The sequence below is a fragment of the Gouania willdenowi genome, assembly GCF_900634775.1.
Source record: "Gouania willdenowi chromosome 24 unlocalized genomic scaffold, fGouWil2.1 scaffold_320_arrow_ctg1, whole genome shotgun sequence".
NCBI classification, from domain to species: Eukaryota; Metazoa; Chordata; class Actinopteri; order Blenniiformes; family Gobiesocidae; genus Gouania; species Gouania willdenowi.
The window spans coordinates 3973610-3997073 of NW_021144848.1; the positions used below are offsets into that span (position 1 = coordinate 3973610).

General features: G+C 38.9%; 1 protein-coding gene across 4 annotated transcripts; it reads left to right on the plus strand.

Moving 5' to 3' along the window:
* Positions 1-3709: 3709 nt before the first annotated feature.
* Positions 3710-23180, plus strand: LOC114458164 (cytochrome P450 2K1-like). 4 transcript variants are annotated; one of them, XM_028440448.1, is made up of 10 exons: positions 3710-3910; positions 8920-9165; positions 10543-10705; positions 12700-12849; positions 14040-14200; positions 14270-14449; positions 14520-14661; positions 20709-20893; positions 21905-22046; positions 22955-23180. In XM_028440448.1, exons 2-10 carry the CDS (start codon positions 8962-8964, stop codon positions 23137-23139), a joined length of 1512 nt encoding a protein of 503 aa, XP_028296249.1. In that variant the 5' UTR covers positions 3710-3910; positions 8920-8961; the 3' UTR covers positions 23140-23180. The 4 variants fall into 4 exon arrangements, with proteins under 4 accessions (XP_028296249.1, XP_028296248.1, XP_028296251.1 ...); XM_028440447.1 differs by having other exon boundaries at positions 8928-9165; XM_028440449.1 differs by lacking the exon at positions 3710-3910 and adding an exon at positions 3998-4170 and having other exon boundaries at positions 8928-9165.
* The last annotated feature ends 284 nt before the right edge of the window (positions 23181-23464 follow it).

A 23464-nucleotide genomic window follows, 5' to 3' on the forward strand; every position in this document is an offset into this window, starting at 1 on the left:
AGTCTGATGGAGTGAAGTCTTCATCAAAGTAGATTCTTGTTTTATCCATCTGGATGATTTTCTTGGTCCATGCAGTCCTCGCAGTCGGAGTTTCTATTATTTTCTTAATGTCCCCAGTTCAGTTCTCAGATCACTCATTTGTTTTTTCAGCGTCCACAAAGTTTTCAGATGTTTCAGTGCAGAAAGCTCTCAGTTCTTTGGGTAAATCAGCCATACCAAACGCAACGTCGGTGCATTCAGCTATTTGACTAGATCATTTTGGTTTTTGTTTCTGGTGGTCTTTGATAAGGTTCCTTGATGTACCAAAGTTCTCAGGTGATCATATTTTAAGAAATTAACTTTGTTTGCAGAATAATGCTCTTACAAGCCGTACACTCTGGTGGCCATGGAGCCAGTCTCCTATCATGTCCCATGAATTCCCCACAGCATGTTCAGTGGTTGTTACAGTTCAGTCATTCTGCTGTCGGGGGAACTGTCAGTAATATTCTGCCTCCTACAGCGGCAGATGACGCAGGTCGGTGTCCAGATGCACAGGAGCCACAGGCTTGATCCACCACAATCCATGTGATGCCTTCATCCAGAAGCAATCCTGGGATTGAACCTCCAGTACGCCTTAAACCTCACTAGGACTCCACCTGTATATACTGTAGATAATCCAGTATACTGTATATATAATCCAAAGCACAGGGCAAGCGCTCATAACCAGTTCCACTTTTAGTAGCCGTTATACCACCTCGTAACACCTTTTAGAGATGATCTGATGTGTTTGTGACCCAATGCGACGCAGCGGTTGGACAAAACAGTGGATAATCATCTTCAATGGATTATTCCTGTGTTTAGAATAGGTGAAGATGACAAGAAAACTGCTGTTAATGATTTACTGCTGCTGTAATAAACTCTGAAGCGACTTTTGTCTGACTCACAATCACAATAGTCTCTTAAATATCCATGCGTTTTACTGTACTGTGCAGTTTTTTGGCTGAAAACAATAACAAGAGTGTGCATAGCAAAAGACAAATGCTATGGTAATAAAGCTATGGTGTAGAGCACACTCATGCATATGCACGAAGGCCCCAAAAACAGCCTGTTTTTAGGAGCGTCATTAAAGTGACTTTTCAGAGGCTAAAACTCTGGAAAACATACAAGTTTGGGAAAATAAACCTCAAATACTATGTTTTTAGGGTTCTTAGAACAAATGGAGATGATGGTGAAAAATATCAGAATACTGGACCTTTAATATATCGCCCAAACTATAGGCGGAGTTTGAAAAATTATAATTCTTAATATAATATACAAATATTTAAAGTACCATAAAACATAGTGACTGTACAAACTATATACTGTATATAAATGCATTTATTGTTCTTTGTTACTAATCATTTTTGCATTATTTTATGTTACACACATTGTGGTTGGTGAGAATCTATATATTTATTTATTTATTTTTTTTTTGCCCCCTCCCCTGGTTCAAAGCTTTTATAAGTCAGTGCTGTGGTTAAACAGAACGGCACAGTATTAATAAGTGTCACAGCCAGGCCCACAGCGCCCCCTGCTGGCAGATAGAACCACTGCACACAGTGGTGATAGAACACAAACATTCATGTTTTTATACATCAACACTCAAATAATGAACATCAGAAGGAATGAGAACACTGAGCTCCTGTAAACTAAAGTTTTTCTCTGCCCTTTGTCCTTGTAATGTAACCTTCACAATCTGAACACAGTTAAATAGTCTGAAAGTGAAGGACTCGTGTTTATCTTTCATAAACACACAGTGGTCAGGTCTGCTGCTGAGGAGCAGAGAACACACAGCTGAAGGTAAGATCATACTTTCTCCTTCTTCTGATGAAGTCTGATTACACTAAGAAACCAAAGATGAACAGGACTAATGAGGAGTTAAAATAAGACAGGAAAGACAAGACAAGACACAGGAGCAGAGAAAAGACTAAACAGTATAACTTAACTCAGGGTGTCACTCATTTTAGTTCAGGGGCCAAATATGGACCAGTTTGATCTCAAGTAGGCCACAGATTTAAGGCGGGAAAATGGGCAGTTTTAACAGTAATGTGCTCTAGTTTACACTTTCAGTATAAATGATTAATAAAGGGACGACAATATCTAATCAATACATCACAGATATCAGCAGGGCCGTAGCACCACATTTTGAGCCCTGGGTACCAAACATCTTGTTGGGCCCCGACTGTAAGATGTAAAAACTCAAAAACCCATAAACTATACTAATATTCTATCATTATTATATAAGCTTTCTTTTTTCTTCACAATAACTATCCATTGCCTATATTTTTTTAATCTGTTCTAATATATTTCAGTGGTTTATTGAATATTATGTATATATATATTGTATTTATGTATTATGTATATATATATTGTATTTATCTTTATTTTTTGGGTGGATATAACTAAATATATATGTACAAAATGACAGAACATTTCACAAAACAAGAGCAAGAATATCTTAAAAAACACAAAGAATTACAACATTACAGGAAAATACAGTGAAAGACAAACACAGAAAACACTGCAAAAATGAACAAAACAACAACAGTAATACACAAAATTACTCAGAAAAATATACAACATTACAGACAATGACTACAAAAGTACACAAAAAGACCAGAAAAACATAAAAAATGACTCAGCAAACCCACAGTACTAACAAACAAGTAAAACAACAACAGAAATATACAAAAAATACTACATAAAAAACACACAAAATGCTTCACAACTAGTAAGACAACAACAAACTTACACAGAATGACTGAAAAACACACATTTCTATAAAAACTCTTTGTTCTTTCCTGTATTAATGCTCAGATTGCTCAATATTCTAATGCTGACATGAATGTTGATCATGTGACCCTCTGATCAAACAAACACATTACCTCAGATAAATTGGGGGGAGTTTGACACATGTGACTTAAGAGAAGATAAGACAAGAATAAATGTGACAAAATGAGACGTGAAGAGTTTAAACAAGACAGCAGACGATAAGCTACGATTAGAAAAGGACAGACAGTAACTGCTGTTATTTAGACAAAATTAAAACAAACATAAATATGATAAATCAGTTGGACTTTAAAATGCATCTCAGGTTTGTCAAACTCATTTTAGTCCAGGGGCCAAACACAGCAGTTTGATATCAAGTGGGCCACAAAACGTAGGCGGGAAAATGAGTCATTTCAACCTTGATGTGCAATAGTTTGCATAAATGATATGTAAATATGAACAATATCCAAGCAATAAATGACATATATCAGTCACTTCAATTTCCTTGATTTTGTGACCATTTTTTATTCATTTTGGGAAGATTGTGTGTAACAATTTGAGGACATTTCTTTCAAAAAATGTGTGATTAAATGTGCATTTGAAGGGGCTATAGCTGAATTAGTTGATAATTTACACAATAATTCATCTTTTCTCTGTCATTTTCACTTTGTTCTGCGGACCGAATTGGATGCACTAAAGGGCCGGATTTGGCCCCCGTGCCTTAAGTTTGACACAGGTGGTTTAGATAGATGTTTTTTTAAGATAAAATATAAAATTACACTAATTTGTGCAACTGACTGAGAAACAGAATAAACTAGTGTCTGTGTCCTGAAATATTTAGATGAAGTTTGTCTTTACTGAAGATATTCAACATAAGTAAACATGAAAGATAAATGTTTTTAATGAGTCACACAGTGTTTGGATGAAAAACAACCACAACTTAGTTATAGCTTCTTTTATATTGTATTTTCAATTCTTATTCCAATTGTTATTGTTGCATAATTATTATTCTTCATTTTGATTGTTTTTTAAATTGTATTATTATTTTATTACGTTCATTGGTTAAATGGTAAATAAAAGAGCACGAGCCTAATCACTGACTGAGCGCAGCAGAGCCGAACAGGTGAGTCTGAAATATCCACTAATTAGCAGCTAAATCAACTAAAGCAGGGCTGATAGTGAGCGTTAACAATCAAAATATAGAACTAAGTTCTTTAAACGTATCGGGAGAAGTAGAAACACCGTTACCGGGGGACAAAGACCAAATACCGGCCGGTAATGAACGGAGAGGCTAGCTGTTAGCTGCCAACTGTTAGCATGATAGCTGCTAACTGTTAGCATGATAGCTGCTAACTGCTAACTGATACACCCGATCATTCACAGGTAATTATTATTAAACATGATGTGGGTTAAAATGTAATTTAAAAAGTAGGAACAATTAAACTGGTAAATAATGGGCATGACAAATGTGGTGAAATTGGGAAAAATATAAATATAAAATCTGGTGAAAAGTGGTTAAAAGTGACAATAATAGGTCAACATATGTGATATTAGGTGTAAAAGTGGTAGAAATGGTTTATAAGTGCTGAACATGTCTGGAAAGTGGAAAAAATGTGTAGAAAAGTCATTAAAATGTGATGTAGAAGTGTCAGAAATGGGAGAAATGTAACAAAAAAATACATTAAAAGGAGCAAAAATATGGCAAGAAAAAGTGATGAAAATATGTTTAAATATGGTGAATTTGGTGGAGTTGGTGATGTTAAATAGTGGCTTTTTGTGCATTATATTAGTGTCATTGTGGCTTTTCTTCTGTTTATGTTGTAGCATTTTTCTTAACATGATGTATTTTCTCACCTAGTTGTGTTTACATGATGCATTTACAAGTTGAAATTTGGTTTCCATGGTAATGATGATAAAGAATTGAGCATCATTATCAGTTCCAGTGTAAAATGTACCAACTTATGGTATAGCAGTAGTATGGGGGCGTGGTCTGTTAGTAGTCCTTTGTAGGATACTGTCTGGTACTGGAACATATCTGCATCATCAATATAATTTCTGTGTGCTTGGTTATGGTAATATATTTAGTTGTATCAATGCACATTAATATTCATAATATATCTTACACAAGCACATTAATCATAATTTATCTTACATATATCTTTACATTTCTGATTTTTGTAACCCAGTACTTTTAATTCATGATGATATTGATCATGAAAGTTTTAAAAATATACATAATTTCCATAAAGAATAATTAAAAACCCCTTAAAAATCAACTTTTTTCCAATTTCGTCTGTGAATTATTTTTACCAACAACTCTTCTTTGTTGAATCTTTCTTAAAGATGATGTTTATTTAATTTAGTTGAATTCAGTAATGTTAAGATTTATTATATTATTGGGGAAATGTTTAGAGATAATGATTGTTTTCCTTCAGTTGCAGCCGCCAGATATTAGTTTGGACCAGTAGAGGGCGCTGGTAACCCAGTGTTCATTTGGGATGCAGCTATTCTAGCAGTGAAGAAGAGATGCTATGTGCTAACAGACAGAGCTAATAGAAAAACCTGACTTTTACAGATATTCATGTAATACTAAAGATATTCTTTCTGTGCTAAAGGGGTAAGGAATTATTTATGAACATGTTTAAGAGTAGAAGGCGGCCACAAAAAGAGTAGTAGGTGATTCCGCCCGCCGCCTACGCTTCTGGACATCCCAAAATGGCGATATTAGGGATGTATATTGATAGGGATTTTAGATTCCGATACTTTATCGATTCCTGCTATCAATCTTTTTTTTATCCATTTTCTTATCGATTCCCAAATAGGCTGAAAAACAAGTAGTACATGAGTACAGAAAAGAATACAGCCTGGTTTATTAATATAAATTTTAATTATTCATTGTTGAGAATAAACAATACTCAATAAAATGAGTCAACAAGTCATTATCACACAACATTAGAAAGTACATTTTATTTATATAGCACGTTATATTTGGGTTGGGCATCATTTGGATTTCAACAATTCTGATTCGGATTTCGATTCCTATTCTGAACGATTCCGATTCTTTGAGTTGTGCAGGTCACAGGTTTCACAGGAGAATTGTTTCATTTAAAAAGCCTTTACACAGGCCATTTTTATTAATTCACTTATTTGATACAGTTTAATTTGATGTTAGAAATGTGTTTTTAATTTTAATTATGTGACTTTTGGTTGCCTAGTGACTAGAGTTGTCACGATACCAGACAAAGTATCACGGTTCTGGGTGTTATCACGTTATTGAAGCCCTTTTTATTATTAATATTTTCATGAACTTCAATGTATTTGTACAAGTTAGAAATACTTATTAATTTCTTATAGTGTTATTTGGTGCATGATAAGAGTACATAAACGAAAGCATATAAGCAATAAAAAACTAATACATTAAGTTAGAATTTATATGGTTGAAATTAAAAAAATAATCAGTTTCATTTGCACATCAATTTATGTTTATCTAATATAAATAAGTGGTTTATGATGTATCACAGCATATTAGCTTCAGGTAGCCATGACGATCACCTCTCACACACAGACAGACAGACAGCGGTGTGTGAAGGGGGCGGTGCACATCAGAGCTTCTGTAAACAATGTTATGCTCCAGAGAATAATAAGTTAACAACAAACAGGGACAGTTTTGTTCTGTGTCAGGGCCAAAATTGTTAGTTGTGTTTATTAACATATTTACTCATAGACCTTATTCTTTTTAAGACTTTAAGTTGAGACTTTTCATTTCTGCTGTCTCATGTTTTCTGCTTTCTTCTCGAGGTCAGCTTCCCAAAACACATCTTATGCCTCAGACACGGAGGCATCACACAGTCACATGCCTACACACACTCACATAGTCACACATACACACCCAATACACATCCATTCATACACACAAACACCATATACGCACACACCTCTAGCACTCACGACAATCAGGAGATACCAGAGAACTGGTTGTTTTGACCTAAAGAAAAAACTGTCTCTTTTCACTCTCCTCTATCACCCCCACCCTGTCCTCTTTATCTCCTGGGGGAGGAGGGAGGGGGACTGAGGAGGAATATACGTGATGAGTTAGAACTAGGTGTCACTCGATCATCGGACGTCCGCCCGGGCGGTCACTAATTTTGTCCATCTTTGTACTCTTTTTTTTTTTTTTTTTTTTTTTTTTTTTTTTAACCTTTTTTATAAAATCATCAATGCCTCGCCTGGACTCCATCACTCAACCAGAGCAATAGATCATGTCTCCAAATGAGGTCAACCGCAAATTTGCCGTGACATGTGGAACATGTTTTTATAGATATTCTTAGTTAAACTGAGGAACTAATGGTTCTCAATAATTTCAGACATGGGAATTTATCGTTTATATCGTGGGATGACATATTGTTACTGGTGAGAATGTTTTGGACGATAAATCATAAATGATAAAATATTGCACATTCCTAATTTTTACCCTTTAACTTAATACATATTTACAGTTTTTCTCGATTGTTTACACACATTTTCTGAAAACATGCCTCATATTCTCAGAACTCTACACACAAATCCAAAAACACACACAATGGGCAAAACCTCTCAATTCTCCTGCAAAATTAAACTTAAAACAAAATTAAAACAATGTTATTTCTTCTCAAAATGGTATTTTGTTTTCAAATGACACAAAAATCACATCAATAGACATTAATAAGAACCAGTTGAACACTGACTCAATGTAAAACACACTTCTTCATTCATCGTAATGACTCAGGCCTTTTTTGTTCAGTGTTACTACAGACACTATATACATAAGTGTGTTGTCATGTAAGATATTTGAGAATATTGTTTTTATACTCAGAACACACGGTAATAAATATATTCTATTTTTCCCACAAAAACAATGTACACAGTGTACATCCCAACCAACACAAGGTTCCACATACTGTACAGTGGTCTACATACAAAACAGAAGAATTTACTGTATACAGTTACTGTAAAAAAAAACCAACCTATGTTGCATCCTGTCTTCTGTTTGGGTCTGACCACAGCACCTCATCCACATCACAATCAATGTTTTCTCTGGCTAAGCAGCGTGGGAAATATAGCCTAGCATGGCCAATTCAGCTATGAAAAGCATCAACTGCTATATCTCTACATGTGTCTTCCATAAGGAGAAATAGGAATCTGAGGCCATGGTTCTCCTCCGGAAAACGGTGGTTTCCCCTCTCTGGGTCGGTGGAGAGTCGTTGCCTCAAGTGGAGGAGCTCAAGTATCTCGGGGTCTTGTTCACGAGTGAGGGTAGGATGGAGCGTGAGATCGATAGACTAATCGGTGCGGTGTCAGCAGTGATGCGGTCGCTGTATCGGACTGTTGTGGTGAAGAGGGAGCTGAGTCGTGGGGCAAAGCTCTCAATTTACCGATCGATCTACGTTCCTACCCTCACCTATGGTCATGAGATTTGGGTAATGACCGAAAGGACAAGATCGTGGATACAGGCGGCCGAAATGAGTTTCCTTCGCAGGGTGGCTGGGCGCACCCTTCGAGATAGGGTGAGAAGCTCAGTCACTCGGGAGGAGCTCGGAGTAGAGTCGCTGCTTCTTAACGTCGAAAGGAGCCAGCTGAGGTGGCTCGGGCATCTGTATCGGATGCCTCCTGGTCGCCTCCCTCTTGAGGTGTTTCAGACATGTCCTATTGGGAAGAGGCCTCGTGGAAGGCCCAGGACACGCTGGAGGGACTATGTCTCTGAGCTGGCCTGGTGTCGCCTCGGGGTCCCCCCAGAACAGCTGGAGGAGGTGTGCATGAATCGGGAGGTCTGGGCATCTCTGCTGAGACTGTTGCCTCCGCGACTCGGCCCTGAGTTACATGTTGTGGTCATTGTGTCTCAACTACCAGTTTTTGTGTGTAAACAATCGAGAAAAACTTTAATACATAATAGAATGACCCCACAACCCTCTCCCCCTCCCCCATCAGTCCACATTTTCACCATTCAAAAATAATTTAAAAAGCATATTGGCAGATTTTTTTTTTTGGCCTATACAGTTTTTTTAATTGACAAACCTTCAAATAATTTTGTTGAGCATTCATTAACCTCAGTGTGTGTGTTTAATGTGTGATTGAATGATCAAACATTAACTGCAGTCATTCAGTCATTCAGGTCTGTTGGTGGTGTCATTTGAAGTCATGGGGGTGACAGTGACACTGGTCCAGGCTCTGGGTTCCGTCCCTCTAATGTGGGTGCTGCTGCTGCTGCTGCTGCTGCTGCTCTTCATCTACGACATCTCCTCTTCCTCACACACCAGCGGACCTCCAGGACCCAGGCCCCTACCTCTGATTGGAAACCTGCTGCAGATCGACCTGCGGAGGCCTCATGAGTCCATGATGGAGGTGCGTGTGTGCGTGTGTGTGTGTGTGTGTGTGTGTGTGTGTGTGTGTGTGTGTGTGTGTGTGTGTGTGTGTGTGTGTGTGTGTGTGTGTGTGTGTGTGTGTGTGTGTGTGTGTGTGTGTGTGTGTGTGTGTGTGTGTGTGTGTGTGTGTGTGTGTGTGTGTGTGCGCGCGCGCGTGTAAAACTCATTCAGTGCCAGCTGAAATCTGACACCAGATTCTGAAAGATTAGATCCTCTAGTTTCATCAGAAAATTAATTTAGTTTCTATCTTGTTTAATCCTTCTGTAATCATCAGTTGAATAAAGGAAAGTTTCACACAAATCACCAGTTTGTGATAAAAAACTGAGAAAAACGTCTTTTTCTGAAAAAATCCATTAGTGACTTTAAAGCTAATTTTTTTTTGCTTTAGTGACACCTCATCATTAGTTTCCTTCTATAAAACTGCAAAAACAACACTGAGACCAGGCTTTTGATGACCACATTATTATTATTTACTATCTATGTCAGAGTTGAATGGATTTCTTACTGTATTTTGGCGTTCCTCCAACTTTCTCTCCTGTCAGTCTGCACACGCAACTTCCTCTTCCTCCCTGACATACAGAGTGTCACTGTGTTCCCCGTTCTTTTTTTGTTGTTTTATCTCACTATCGCCACATTATCCATGAGTTCCACACATGCTCTAGTCGAGTGTGCGCTGCTGTGAACGTCAACTCTCGTACATAGCGCCATTTTCTGTCTCGTAAACGCCTTTCCTCCTCTCCCTCTGAGCTCTGCTGAGCATGGATGATCTCTCATCCAAAGGTGTGCTGCTACCTCCTAGATGTGACCTATTATCTTGCTATCTGGCTCACAGGCTGGGGGTATTTTGTACCCCCCTCCCCCCTCCTCCCGACACGCAGCAATGACCCATTTAGCCCAGTTAGTTGATGGTTTTATTTCACAACACCATCAATAATCCACTCAGGTCCACACATGTTCTGTGTTAGTATGTGGAGCTGTAGGCTGCTGGATACGTCACAATATCACTCTGTAGCGCCATCATCTCACTTGTTCCTGCTCCTTCCTCTGCTGGGTAGCATCAGTGGCTAATCTCTCATCTAAAGGTGTACAGCTGCCATCTTCAGGGCACAGTTGGTCACTACAACACCCCACAGGTTAGATATTGATGAGGAACCTCCGCCAGGGTATTTTGTAGTAATCCTCATGAAAAAATGCAATTGACGAGTTATCTCGTCAATGGCACTGACAATTGTAGATATCAACAATTACAACTAGTAAAAATGATATTATGGATATGTGGACTTGAAATTACGTGTCAAAATGTAATTATAGATACAGTATCTACAAGTACCACTGCTGTGTGCGTGTGTGTGTGTAGCTCTCCAAGAAGTTTGGCTCCGTGTTCAGTGTGCACTTTGGGATGAAGAAGGTGGTGGTCCTGTGTGGGTACAGGACGGTGAAGGAGGCTCTGCTCACCTTAGACGAAGCTTTTGGAGAAAGAGAAGCACCAACAATCCTCCAGGAGCAGACCAAGGGACACGGTGAGGGTTCCACTCTCTATGTAGGACCAGGAGGATGTGATCATACAAGATCTGTGTGAAAATGACATATCAGTCTCTGCAGGATCTTTACCTCAATTTCTTTGATTTTTGTGACTCATTTTTATTTAATTTTAGAATGTGATTTAAAATTCCTGCTATATAGGGAAACTGTGATCCCTCTAAATGGGCTATAATATATATTTACAACTGAATTAGTTGATATTCATACAATGATTCATGTTTTCTTTGTCATTTTCACTTTCTCCTGTGGATGCTCTAAGGGCCCCCTAGGTCTTAAAGGTCCAGTATTCTGCTATTTTTCTCTATTTGTTCTAAGAACCCCATCAACATTTGAGGTTTATTTTCCCAAACTCGCCCGTTTTCCAGAGTTTTAGCCTCTGAAAAGTCACTTTAATAACGCTCCTAAAAACAGGCTGTTTTTAGGGCCTTCAATCATATGCATGAGTAAGCATTAACACACACACTGTTTTAGCGTGTGTGTTTATCACAGCAGCAGTAAATCATTACCTTCTCCTCCTCACCTCTACTGACCACATGAATATTTCATTTAAGACGATACTCCATTGTTTGTCCAACCGCTGCGTCACATTAGGCCACAAACACGTCAGATCATCCTATAAAGGAAATATGAGGTGGTATAACGGATACTAAAAGTGGAACTGATTATTAGAGCTCTGAGGTTTGTCTATATACTGGTATATCTATATAGTGGATTATCTATATACTGGTATATCTATATAGTGGATTATCTATATACTGGATTATCTATATACTGGTATATCTATATAGTGGATTATCTATATTCTGACAGTAAAGATATTAACTGTAATATCAACCTGTCTTTGCTATGTTTGTTTTACCTGTTAGGTAGTCTGAGAGGGAGGAGCATACATTCTTACAAGGTAGGAGGAGCCAGGATTGTCAGGAGGAGGAGTTTCAGCTGTTTAAAGATGACAGAATGTGGAATAACCAGGGAGGGAGGAAACAGAACCTTTTCTGAATGAGTCTAAATGAATGTATATCACTGTAGCAGAACCTTTATAAAGTGATTTTTATTTTCATAATACTGACCCTTTAAGTTTGACACAAGTGGTTTATCGATGGATGTGTTTGTTTCAGACATTCAACATAGATAAACATGGAAGATAAGTGGTGTTTTTTTAATTATTCCCACTGAAAGTGTTTGTGTGAAAAACAACCAAAACAGATTAATGAGCTAACGCAGGACTTGGTAGTGTTGGAAATCAAAAAGCACAGGGTTAGGGTAAAATAACAAAACTGTGAAAAAAATATTTGTAAAAGACATTTTGTGTCTGTAAAATTCTGAGTTTTTTTTTGGATTGTTTTCCTCATTAAACTTCACTGGTATGGTGTAGATTTTAGGATATCATCAGATCTGAATGAGGAGTCATTTATCAGACTAATCACTACCTTAAATAAATATATAAAACCGCCTCAGGCTTCAAAATGATCATCAGACTAAACGGCCTCAGGTCGTATGACATGACGTAGTTTGAATAAACCGTAAATACACATGATGTCATCATTATGTGATGCTTCTGATACGAGAGTAAAGATCAAAGCTATTATTTTCTATTTTAAAGGGTTAAGATATATCAACTTTTTACTTAACTATGTATTTATTAATCAAACAATATGTTGCTATATCTAACTTAAAAAATAAAAGGAAAGAACGGCTGTTCAACTTCGTCATGTGTACCTCCGGTTCCTTCAAAATAAAACCTGTTTTATGGCCTGAGGACATTGAGTCTAATGACTTATTTTGAAGTCTGAGGACGTTTCATTTGACGTTGTTTGACAAGTGAGTCTGTTTAATCTGACGGAGGATTTGCTGAGTCATGAGTACATTTGGTCTAATAAATAACAGGTTGTCCTAATATCTCCCTGAGAGAGCTGAGGATGTTCTTAAAGGTACAGCGTACAGGGTGTGAGTCCAGCTGTTTGTCTGCCAGGTGTTCTGTGGTCTGGTGGAGACTCGTGGAAGGAGATGAGACGCTTTGCTCTGACCAACCTCAGAGACTTTGGGATGGGAAAGAAAGCCAGCGAGGAGAAGATCATTGAGGAGTGTCAGCACCTGTCTGTAGTACTGCAGCAGTTCAAAGGTCACACTTCTATGTTACAGTTCACACCCTCAGGGCAGGGGTTCTCAACCTTGGGGTCGCCAGATGCCTTCAAGAAACAAACAATAATTTTTTTGAACAATTTGAGCCATTTTTACCTATTTTTACTCTTTTTCTACAACTTCACCAAACTCACCATAATTTAACATATTTTCATCACATTTTCTTGCCATATTTTTGCTCCTTTAATGTGTTTTTGCTGCATTTCTCCCATTTCTGACACTTCTACATCACATTTTAATGAATTTTTTCCACATTTTTCCACTTTCCAGACATGTTCATCACTTATAAACCCTTTCTACCACTTTTACACCTAATGTCACATATGCTGACCATTATTGTTACTTTTAACCTCTTTTCACCAGATTTCATGATTATTTTTGACAATTTAACTACATTCACCATTTGTCATGTCCATTATTTACCAGTTTAAACTAATTGTTCCTACTTTTTTCTGCCACTTTTAAGCCACTATTAACACTTTAAACCCTTTTTAACCACTTTTTCTGTCCCTTTTTGCACACTCTAATATGCAACTTTAAAACTAAAATAAATCTGTGGATTATAAAATCTCATTTCACCTCCTTTTCCACCATTTTTGGTCACTTTGAACCATTTTATTAGTGATTAAAACCATGATTTCCATCTTTAAGATGACTATAATAATAATAATAATAAATGTTCCTGGATAACAGTGGATATTATTCAGATGAATAAATAAATGTGGTTATCACAGATTCATAGAACAATAGACCATCATTTTACTGACTTTATGGATGGACCCCAAAAATCTCTCTCCTTTATTCCCCCTTATAGATGGTCCTGTCTCCACATGACTGTTCTTCAATGTTCATGTCTGTGTTCAACCACCTTCAGCTACAGTGGGGGTCCCTGCTCTCTGGACCTTTATTTTGGAGGGTCCCCGCTCTCTGGACCTTTATTTTGAAGGGCCCCCGCTCTCTGGGACCTTTATTTTGTTAAAGATCTACTCGTGTTCACAAATGTTTAGTGCGTTTATTTACTAAATATAATCAGTGAAACATTTTAGTATTTTCTAATCTATAAACGTATTATGTGTTTAACTTTTAGCTAATGTTGAAGTATTAGTCGATACTCTGATGAATGACATGTATTTATATTATTGTGATGAATCCGTCCTCGTGTCTTTACAGGAGAAGCGTTCGATATGTCCAACGCCATCACCTTTGCCGTCTCCAACATCATCTGCTCCATCGTCTACGGCAGCAGGTTTAATTACAACGACCCAGAGTTCAGAGGTCAGATCGGCCGTGCTGACGCCCTCAACCACATCCAACTCTCAGTCTCCACGCAGGTGTGACGTTAATGTTGACTGTTGTGTCTGTGCGCTGAGAGCAGCATCTGACCCATGTTTCTCCTTTAGCTCTACAATCTGTACCCCTCGCTCTTCAAGTGGCTTCTGAACAGACGCAGGATCCTCAACATCTCAGCTGAGAACAAGAAGCAGACGTGGAGCTTCATCCACCATCTGAAGGAGTCTCTAAACCCTGAGACCTGCAGAGGCTTCGTGGACACCTTCCTGGTCCGACAGAAACACCTGGAGGTTTGGTTCTATATCAAAGTGTTCTACGTGTGGGGAGTGGGTCCATGATGACGTGGTTGATCCTGTGCAGGATTCTGGGAACACAGACACTCACTTCCATGATGACAACCTGGTGCACATGGTCCTGGATCTGTTCATCGCTGGGACTGAAACCACAGGAACCACTCTGAGATGGTCTCTGCTGCTGATGGCCAGATATCCACTGATACAGGGTAACACACACACACACACACACAGATATACATACACACACACACACACACATATACACACACACACACACACACACAGATATACACACACAGATACACACACACACACACACACACACACACACACAGATATACATACACACACACACACACACACACACACACACACAGATATACACACACACACACACACACACACACACACACACACACACACACACACACAGATAACCCTAACCCAAATCAAACTATGTATAATTGAAAGAAAAAAATATATAATTTTAATCATTATTTCTTGATAGTTGTTTTTGTAATCGTTGAGTGTAACAATAAAAATCATAATAAAATGGATTAATTGCACAGCCTTAACTTCTTATAACTAATGATGTTAAATAACTTAAAAACTACGTCAGTGTTACATAAAACAGGACAAAGACGGAACAATCAGTCCCATCCTGTCTCAGACATATAAAGACTAGATCTGTTCCTCTGAGACTGAACATGTGGGTTAGCTTAGCATGTAGCAGTGCTGGCTGAGCAGGAATAAATGGCTGTGGCTATGATATCAGGTCCAAGTGTATCCTCTGTGATTTATTTTTTGTAATGAAAATTTTTATTTTGCTTTACAACTTTTTCAACAGCACTAACATCGAACAGTCAGACAGCAGTAGTAAAAGACAATTACCATTATTTCTTGGGTCCAAGGAATCACAACTAAAACAAATAAGATCTATACATAGGTTCTGTAAGTGTATGAAAGTGTGTATAATAACACTTAGTCAAATATCTTTCCCCAAGATTTAGCAAAAACATCTGAATCGTCATTTAAAATTGCCAATAATTTTTCATATGAAACAATTTTCAGAATGTTATCCATCCACCTGTCAAAATCTGGGCAAACAGGGTCTTTCCAGACACCAAGAATAACCCTGGCTGCAGCCAAAGTTCCCCCTTTTAAAACCATGTATTCACATTTGGTTATGCCTGGCATAACTGATTGATCACCTAGTAAACATAATCTTGGTGACCTGGGTATTCTCTTACCAATCCACCTCCCTATACAATCCAACACTTTTTCCCAGAATGGAAACACTTTGTGACATTCCCACAGTGCATGCATAAATGTCCCGGTGACCAACTGGCATTTCCAGCATTTATCATTTGCTATAAGCCCCATTCTTTTAAGTTTAGAAGGAGTGAAATACCATCTATGTATTAATTTATACTGAGTGAATTTCCCTCTAGCCTCTCTAGTATATTTACCTGAATGTAAAATTATTTTGTCCCATATTTCTTTATCAATATCACAGCCCAAATCTCTCTGCCAAATAAGCCTCAAGTTTTCACATATATTCTTTCTTAAGTTATTAAACAATTTATAAAATAAAGCCGCCCTATGGGCTCCATCAGGTAGATTACAAAAATCCACAACTGGATTTGTTTCCTGTGTACACTTCCCTTTCATAATACAATTTCTCAACTGTAGATATTTCCAAAAATTTCCCTTCCTTTCCAGGCCAAACTTTTCAATGACTGCATCAAAGGGCATAATCACTCCATCCTCATAAAGATCACCAATTGTGTGAATTCCCTTCTCACACCATTCCCTCCAATAAACAGTTCTCTTACCGATCCGTAAAATTGAATTATGCCACAATGAAGCATAAGGTTGTCTCAAGTGAGATATGTCACACAAAGTGTGCACCTCTTTCCAAACATGTTTGAGTATATAAGAACCGGATTGCCTTGTATGTCCACGCCATTGGCATCAGTTGTTTGGGATAAGACATCCAGCACTTTAAAAGGGTCCACCAACTCTTCCTCAATCTTCATCCAACTTGGCTGTGGTTCTGCTTTCGTCCAGTGTTTCACGACTCTAGACATTTCAAATGCAAAGTTATAGAGCTTTACATTAGGAAGAGCCATATCTCCAAGTTCTCTTGAGGACCACATTTTCTTTATATTTATCCTTGGTCTTTTCCAGTCCCATAAAAAATCTTTGACCATTTTTTCATATTGAACAAATATATCGACTGGAAATTTCACCGGTAACATCATGGAAACATAATTGAACTGCGGTGCAATCACCATTTTAATCACATTAATTTTCCCCTGCAGAGTAAGCTTTAATTTTTCCCATTTATCCAAATTAGTTTTAATTTTCAGGAGGAGGGGTTTCATATTCGTTTGCATTATTTCTTCTAGGTTCGGGTTTAATAATATTCCTAAATATTTCATACCTGATTGTAAAAATTTAAAGTTGAAGGCTGTGATATATTTAGAATAACATAGTGCATTAAGTGGCATAGCCTCCAATTTGCTCCAATTTATCTTGTAGCCCGACAGCCTGGAATAAGAGTCAACACATTCAAGTAAAGCTGGCAGAGATTGTGACGGGTCTGTTAAAACCGCATAAAGAAACAATTTCTGTTCTCTCCCACCAGTTCTTACACCTTTAATTTTTGTCTCTGACCGAATTTTCTGAGCTAGGGGTTCCAAAAAAATGGTGAAAAGCAGTGGAGACAGACTACATCCTTGCCTCATTCCCTTGGATAAATGAAAAAAATCTGATACCAGACCGTTTGTTAAAACAGCTGCTTTTGGACTTGAATAAATAGTCTTCACCCAATTAATAAACTCTGACCCAAAACCAAACCTACTAAGGACCGTCATAAGAAAACCCCATTCCACCCGGTCGAAAGCCTTCTCCGCATCCAGGGAGAAGGCCGCCACCGGTTCCAAATAAACGCTACTTTTGTGCATGATATGAATAAGTCTCCTCATGTTGTCTCCCGAACATCTACCCTTAATGAAGCCAACCTGGTCCCCATTAATGACAGAAGGCAGCACCTTTTCTAAACGCAAGGCCAAAATTTTTGTTAAAATCTTACAGTCAACCCCCAAAAGACTAACAGGTCTATAATTTACTGGATCAGATAAGTCTCTATCCTTTTTAGGAATCAAGGATATCAGTGCCTCATTAAAAGAACCCGGTAAAGATCCTGATTCGTAAGCCTCTACATAAACTTTAAGCAATATTGGGCTCAAAATGTCAATGTATTTTTTATAATATTCGATTGGAAAGCCGTCAAGGCCTGGCGATTTTCCATTTTTCATAGCTAAAATAGCCGCTCTTATCTCCACTTCTGTAATAGGTGTATCCAATTGCTCTTTTTGACTAACAGTAAGTGTCGGTAATTCTAGGTTTGAAAAGAACATGTCCATTTCCTTATCACTGACAAGACCAGAAGATGTGTATAAATCCTGATAAAATGCCTTAAAAACCTGATTAATTTCTTTTGATGAGGTTATCACATGGTCTGCCTTTTTTATCATTGATATATTGCTAAGATTATCCTGCTGTTTTAGTTGTCTAGCCAATAACTTCCCATTTTTTTCCCCTCCCTCATAGAATTTTGTCCTTAATCTGAATAAGGCATACTCGGCTTTCTTGTTATAGATATCATGTAATTGATATTTCATTTTACAGATAGTTTGATACTTTTCCTTTGAAAATGCTTTTGCCAGGTCCTTCTCTAATTTATGTATTTCCTTCTCCAATTTATTTTCTTTTTCCCGGTTATCTTTTTTCACCTTTGAGGCATGTGCAATTAATTTCCCCCGTATATATGCTTTGGATGCTTCCCAAACTGACGCCACCTTATCTGTTGAGCCCATGTTAATCTCAAAAAACATTTTGAGATCATCTGAAATCTCCTGACAAAACGATTCATTTTGTAACAACGTAGTATTAAGCCTCCAACGCCCCCTCTTTAAACTATCAACATTTAAGTTAATATGTAATTCAACTGTTGAATGGTCACTAATAACTATTGTCCCAATTTCACACCCCACTACCGAGTCAATTAAAGTTTTGGATATCAAAAATAAATCTATCCTTGAATATGTTTTATGACAAGTGGAGTAAAATGTGTACTCCCTTTCACCATGATTAACCAGCCTCCATATGTCCACTAAACTGATGTCCTCTGCCAGCACGTGTATTGCCTCTCTATCCCTAGGTGAAGACAGGCCCCTTGGTTTACTTTTATCAATCATTCCATCCATCACTTGATTGAAATCTCCCCCCAAAATAACGTGTCCCTCTTTGTTACCTATTACACTATTAAGTAAATGAAAAAAATGTGGGTCCCCTTTATTAGGAGCATATACATTACACAAGATAGTTCTTACTCCATTGATAAGTGCTTCTGCACAGATGATTCTACCCTCCTTATCATTATATTTCTTCAAAAATACAAAGCTTAAATTTTCATTTATGAGAATCATGACGCCGTTTCTTTTACTGGAATATGAGCTATGTAATACAGTCCCAACCCAATCTCTTTTAAATTTTTGGGCTTCTTCATCCCCTGCAACATGAGATTCCTGGATGTATGCTATATCTGTGTTCTTTGTTTTCAAATATGACAGTACCTTCCTCCTTTTAATTGGATCTCCACACCCCTTTATGTTCCACGATGTTACTGTAATATACTTGGACATTATATCACATTAAGGGAAATATCAAGCACGTAAATCACAATTGTATAGACAATATATACATCAGAATACACAATACAAAACCTTGGCCCATATACTAATGACTGCTGTCTGAAACTTGAACATTTACAACACAAACACACTCCCCCGCTCATCAACGCAGAACACCGCTGACCAGCTCCACTAGTCCCCAACCTCCCCATCCCGAACATTAAATAGTCCGGGTTACCCTAATTTACTTGGTCCGTGAGACACTCACCCGTGCGACCGACGGACCCACACCCCAGACAAACTCCCCCCAACCCATCAATTGCTGACCTTACATTGTAAGAAGGACATGCTCTTCTTTATTCCCACAGCTTATGTTGACCGCTGCAAAAATCTTTCCGCCTCTCTCCCGTCAGTGAAGGCTTTCCTTTGACCATCCCAGGTAAACACTAACGTAGCAGAGTAGACCACCCGGTGCTTCACCTGGAGCTCCCAAAGACGTTTCTTCACTGGGTTGAACGCTTTCCGCTTTTCCGCCAACTCCTTCGTGAAATCCTCGAAGACCGAAAGCTTGCTGCCCTCCCAATCAATGCCATGCTTCTCCCTGGCCATCCTCAATACCTTCTCTCTTGCAGAAGAACGTAAAAAGCGTACCAGCACTGCTCTCGGAGGCTTAGTGGGGTCTGGAACAGGTACGGGAACACGATGAGCGCGTTCAATCTCAAATTCACCGTCAGTAGTGAGACCAAGCGCGTCCGCTAATATCTTCTCCACATATTGAACCATTTTCCCTGGCTCCTTGGTTCCTTCCTTAAGACCAAACAAACGTACATTATTCCTCCGACTCCTGTTTTCCATATCCTCAATCCGTGACCACAGTACAGCCACTCTCTCGTCACATCTCTCCAGCTTGGTCTTAGCTCGCTCGTGGCTATCCTCCAGGTCCGATATGCGCTGTTCGACTTCATCCATGCGTACCTGGATGCTCTCCACGGATTCCTTCAGCTCGGTAGTCGTCTGCTTAATAGTGACTACATCCGCTGCCATAGTCCGTAGGGTAGCATTCATTTTTCGTATCTCTTCAAACATGTTGGCGCTCATTTCCTGGTCCTCTTCCCCAGCCACTGCTGTGTTAGCATTAGCTTCGTCTTCAACAGAATGAGATTTAGCTAGCTTCTTCGTGGTTAGTCTCGTGGTCATAGCCCCTTTGAAAAAGGTTCCTTTACTGGCACTTGACATATTTCCGACGACCGCAACTCAAACGGGGCCTCCCACTCAGCAAGAACAGCAATAAAATAGCAGTTATTCGAAGAGCATGTCTCCCAAAGTAACGATTTTAGGTATGGGTATCAGGGAGCCACCTAGTGTGCGACCATCACTCTTGGCTGCCCCACCTGACTCCATCCTCTGTGATTTATAAAGGTGTGTGTGTGTGTGTGTGTGTGTGTGTGTGTGTGTGTGTGTGTGTGTGTGTGTGTGTGTGTGTGTGTGTGTGTGTGTGTGTGTGTGTGTGTGTGTGTGTGTGTGTGTGTGTGTGTGTGTGTGTGTGTGTGTAGATAGGGTCCAGGGGGAGCTGAGGTCAGTCCTGGGGGGTCGTCAGGTCCAGATGGAGGACAGGAAGAACCTCCCCTACACCAACGCAGTCATCCATGAGGTCCTGAGGTTCTCCAGCATCATCCCCATGGCACTGCCTCACAAAACCAGCAGAGACGTCACCTTCAGAGGACACCTCATCAAGAAGGTAGGCCACGCCCCCTTCAGTATGGGTTGTAGCCCTGCCCCTTCAGTCTAGGAAAAAATGTTTAACCACACATTTCAATATGAAACATCTGTAAAAACCTCATGGAAGAATGTTTTAGAGATGTGTGTTCAGGTGTTTTTATTGGGTTATTTAGATTTAAGAGTAATTAAAACACAGCTCGTGTTTAGGTCAAAAAACTAGAGAGAACGTGAGGAGATAACTGAAGCACTTACACAATTTCTGACAAACATTACATTTTGGTCCCTGTGCGTGTGTAAAGTTTAAAAAAAACAACCCTCACCATTGGTCGGTCCACGTGTTCGTTATGTCTGAGTTTATCAGACTCACAGGTTTCTATCATTTTTGTGTCAATTTGAATAGTTTTAGCAGGAGTTTGAATCTTATTTCAGCTCAGTGGCCAAAAACAGAATTTAGATCTAAATATGTTTACAGATTAATAGATGGAATCCAATCCACTGTATTTAAATAACACATTTAAACAACAAAATGTTTACAAAGTGCTACACATGAGATCATCTAAAACAATACAAATGAGCTCCACCACTAAATGAGTATAAAACAATAAATAGAAATAAAATAGATTCAAATAATATTGATCCAATAAATAAAGACACAGTGGACCACACAACGTACACGGTGCTAAAAGCCAGAGAATAAAAGTGGGTCTTAAGATGAGATGTAAAACCCTCCACGGTGGGGGCTGTTGGGACGTGGAGGGGCAGAGTGTTCTGAAACTGTGGGGGGGGGTCCATTCAAAGCTTTAAAAACAAACATTTTAAAATCTATTCTAAAACTAACAGAGCCAGTGCAAAGATGCAGAGATTGAGGTGATATGTTCACGTCCTAACATGACCCGTCTGTGAAAGGAACCAGGGCTCTAGGTTACCTTACAGAGGTCACTCATCATAACTTATCCATTTACTGAACGGTTAGGCATTTCTCTGAGATGTGTGTGTGTGTGTGTGTGTGTGTGTGTGTGTGTGTGTGTAGGGGACCACGGTGTACCCTCTGCTGGTGTCCGTTTTGCATGATGAATCTGAGTGGGAGAAACCTAGAAGCTTCCATCCTGATCATTTCCTGGACACAGATGGAAAGTTCACTAAGCGAGACGCCTTCATGCCTTTCTCTGCAGGTCTGAGTTTAAAGCTTCATTAAACCATTAGAGACACAGGGGGGGCACCAGATGCCTTAAAGCAACTGATGTATTTATTTTTACGAGCCCATTTTTGCTTATTTTTTACCCTTTTTCTGCAACTCCTCCAAACTCACCATATTTGAACCTATTTTCATCACTTTTTCTGCCATATTTTTGCTCCTTTTAATGTATTTTTGCTACATTTCTCACATTTCTGACACTTTTCTGCACATTTTTTCCACTTTCAAGACATTTTCAGCACTTCTATGATCCTTTTTGCCAATTTAACCATATTCACCATTTGACATGCCCAGTACGTTACTTTTGACAGTAACTAGTACTCTAACGCAATATTTTTTAAAGAAATAAACACAGTTACCGTTACAATATGGTGGGTTTGTCTGTTACTTTGCTAGCTGCAGTTTACTTCCTGTTTACAGTGACACTACATATTATTGCTGAATGTTGTGCCAACCACAGTAAAACAGAAGAAGAAGCATTGTGGGCGTGTCTGTTTACTATAACGTACGCTAATCATGGCGAGTTAATGTGAGAGCAGGACGAGCTTCTCAGAGTAGAAATACGCTCATTACTTTACCAATCTGTCTCCAAAAGTTATGTTTTTTCAGTATCTAGCACAACACTGGTCATGCCCATTATCTACCAGTTTAAACTATTTTTACCACTTTTTCTGTCTGTTTTTATCCATTCTGATTTACAACTTTTAACCATTTTCTGTGGTTTTTAAAATCCCATTTCGCCACCTTTTCCACCGTTTTTGGTCACTTTAAACCATTTTATTAGTGATCAAAACCATCTCTCTCTCTCTCTTTCTCCCCCCCTCCCTCTCTCGCTCTCTCTCTCTCTCTCTTTCTCTCCCCCCCTCCCTCCCTCCCTCCCTCCAGGTCGGAGGATCTGTCTTGGTGAGACTCTGGCCAGGATGGAGCTCTTCCTCTTCTTCTCCAGCCTCCTGCAGCGTTTCCGTTTCACTCCTCCACCCGGGGTCCCTGAGGAGGAGCTGGATCTGACTCCTAACGTGTGCTTCACGCTGCTCCCTCCAACTCACAAACTGTGTGCGGTCGCTCTGTGAGCCAATCACATTCCTACAGAGCCATTAATAATCATCATAATAAAGCATGATAAATAAAAAGGGAGTACTTGTCTTTATGTAACCCTGAGAGTAGCTGTTCTGCATGTTTTTAGGGAACTTTCTCCACAAAAACACATGAACAAACCTGGTAATTTAACGCGAAAGAACAGAATAAAAGAACCTGATGCACTTCGAATCAGACCGCTGTGAAAACTTGCAGGACTGCAGCCCTTTAGGACTGAGATAATTCACTTTTTTTATTTATGAAACAGTAATGGAATGAAAAGTGATCCAAAATAAATGAGATTACCAATGTCTAGTTGCT

Bases quoted from the DNA above. Each gene is read 5' to 3' on its own strand.
- LOC114458164 (XM_028440448.1), top strand. From the start codon at position 8,962: ATGGGGGTGACAGTGACACTGGTCCAGGCTCTGGGTTCCGTCCCTCTA. The intron at 14,662-20,708 runs GTAACACACACA...GTGTGTGTGTAG, and splicing joins CAGATATCCACTGATACAGG to ATAGGGTCCAGGGGGAGCTG. The intron at 22,047-22,954 runs GTCTGAGTTTAA...CCCTCCCTCCAG, and splicing joins CTTCATGCCTTTCTCTGCAG to GTCGGAGGATCTGTCTTGGT.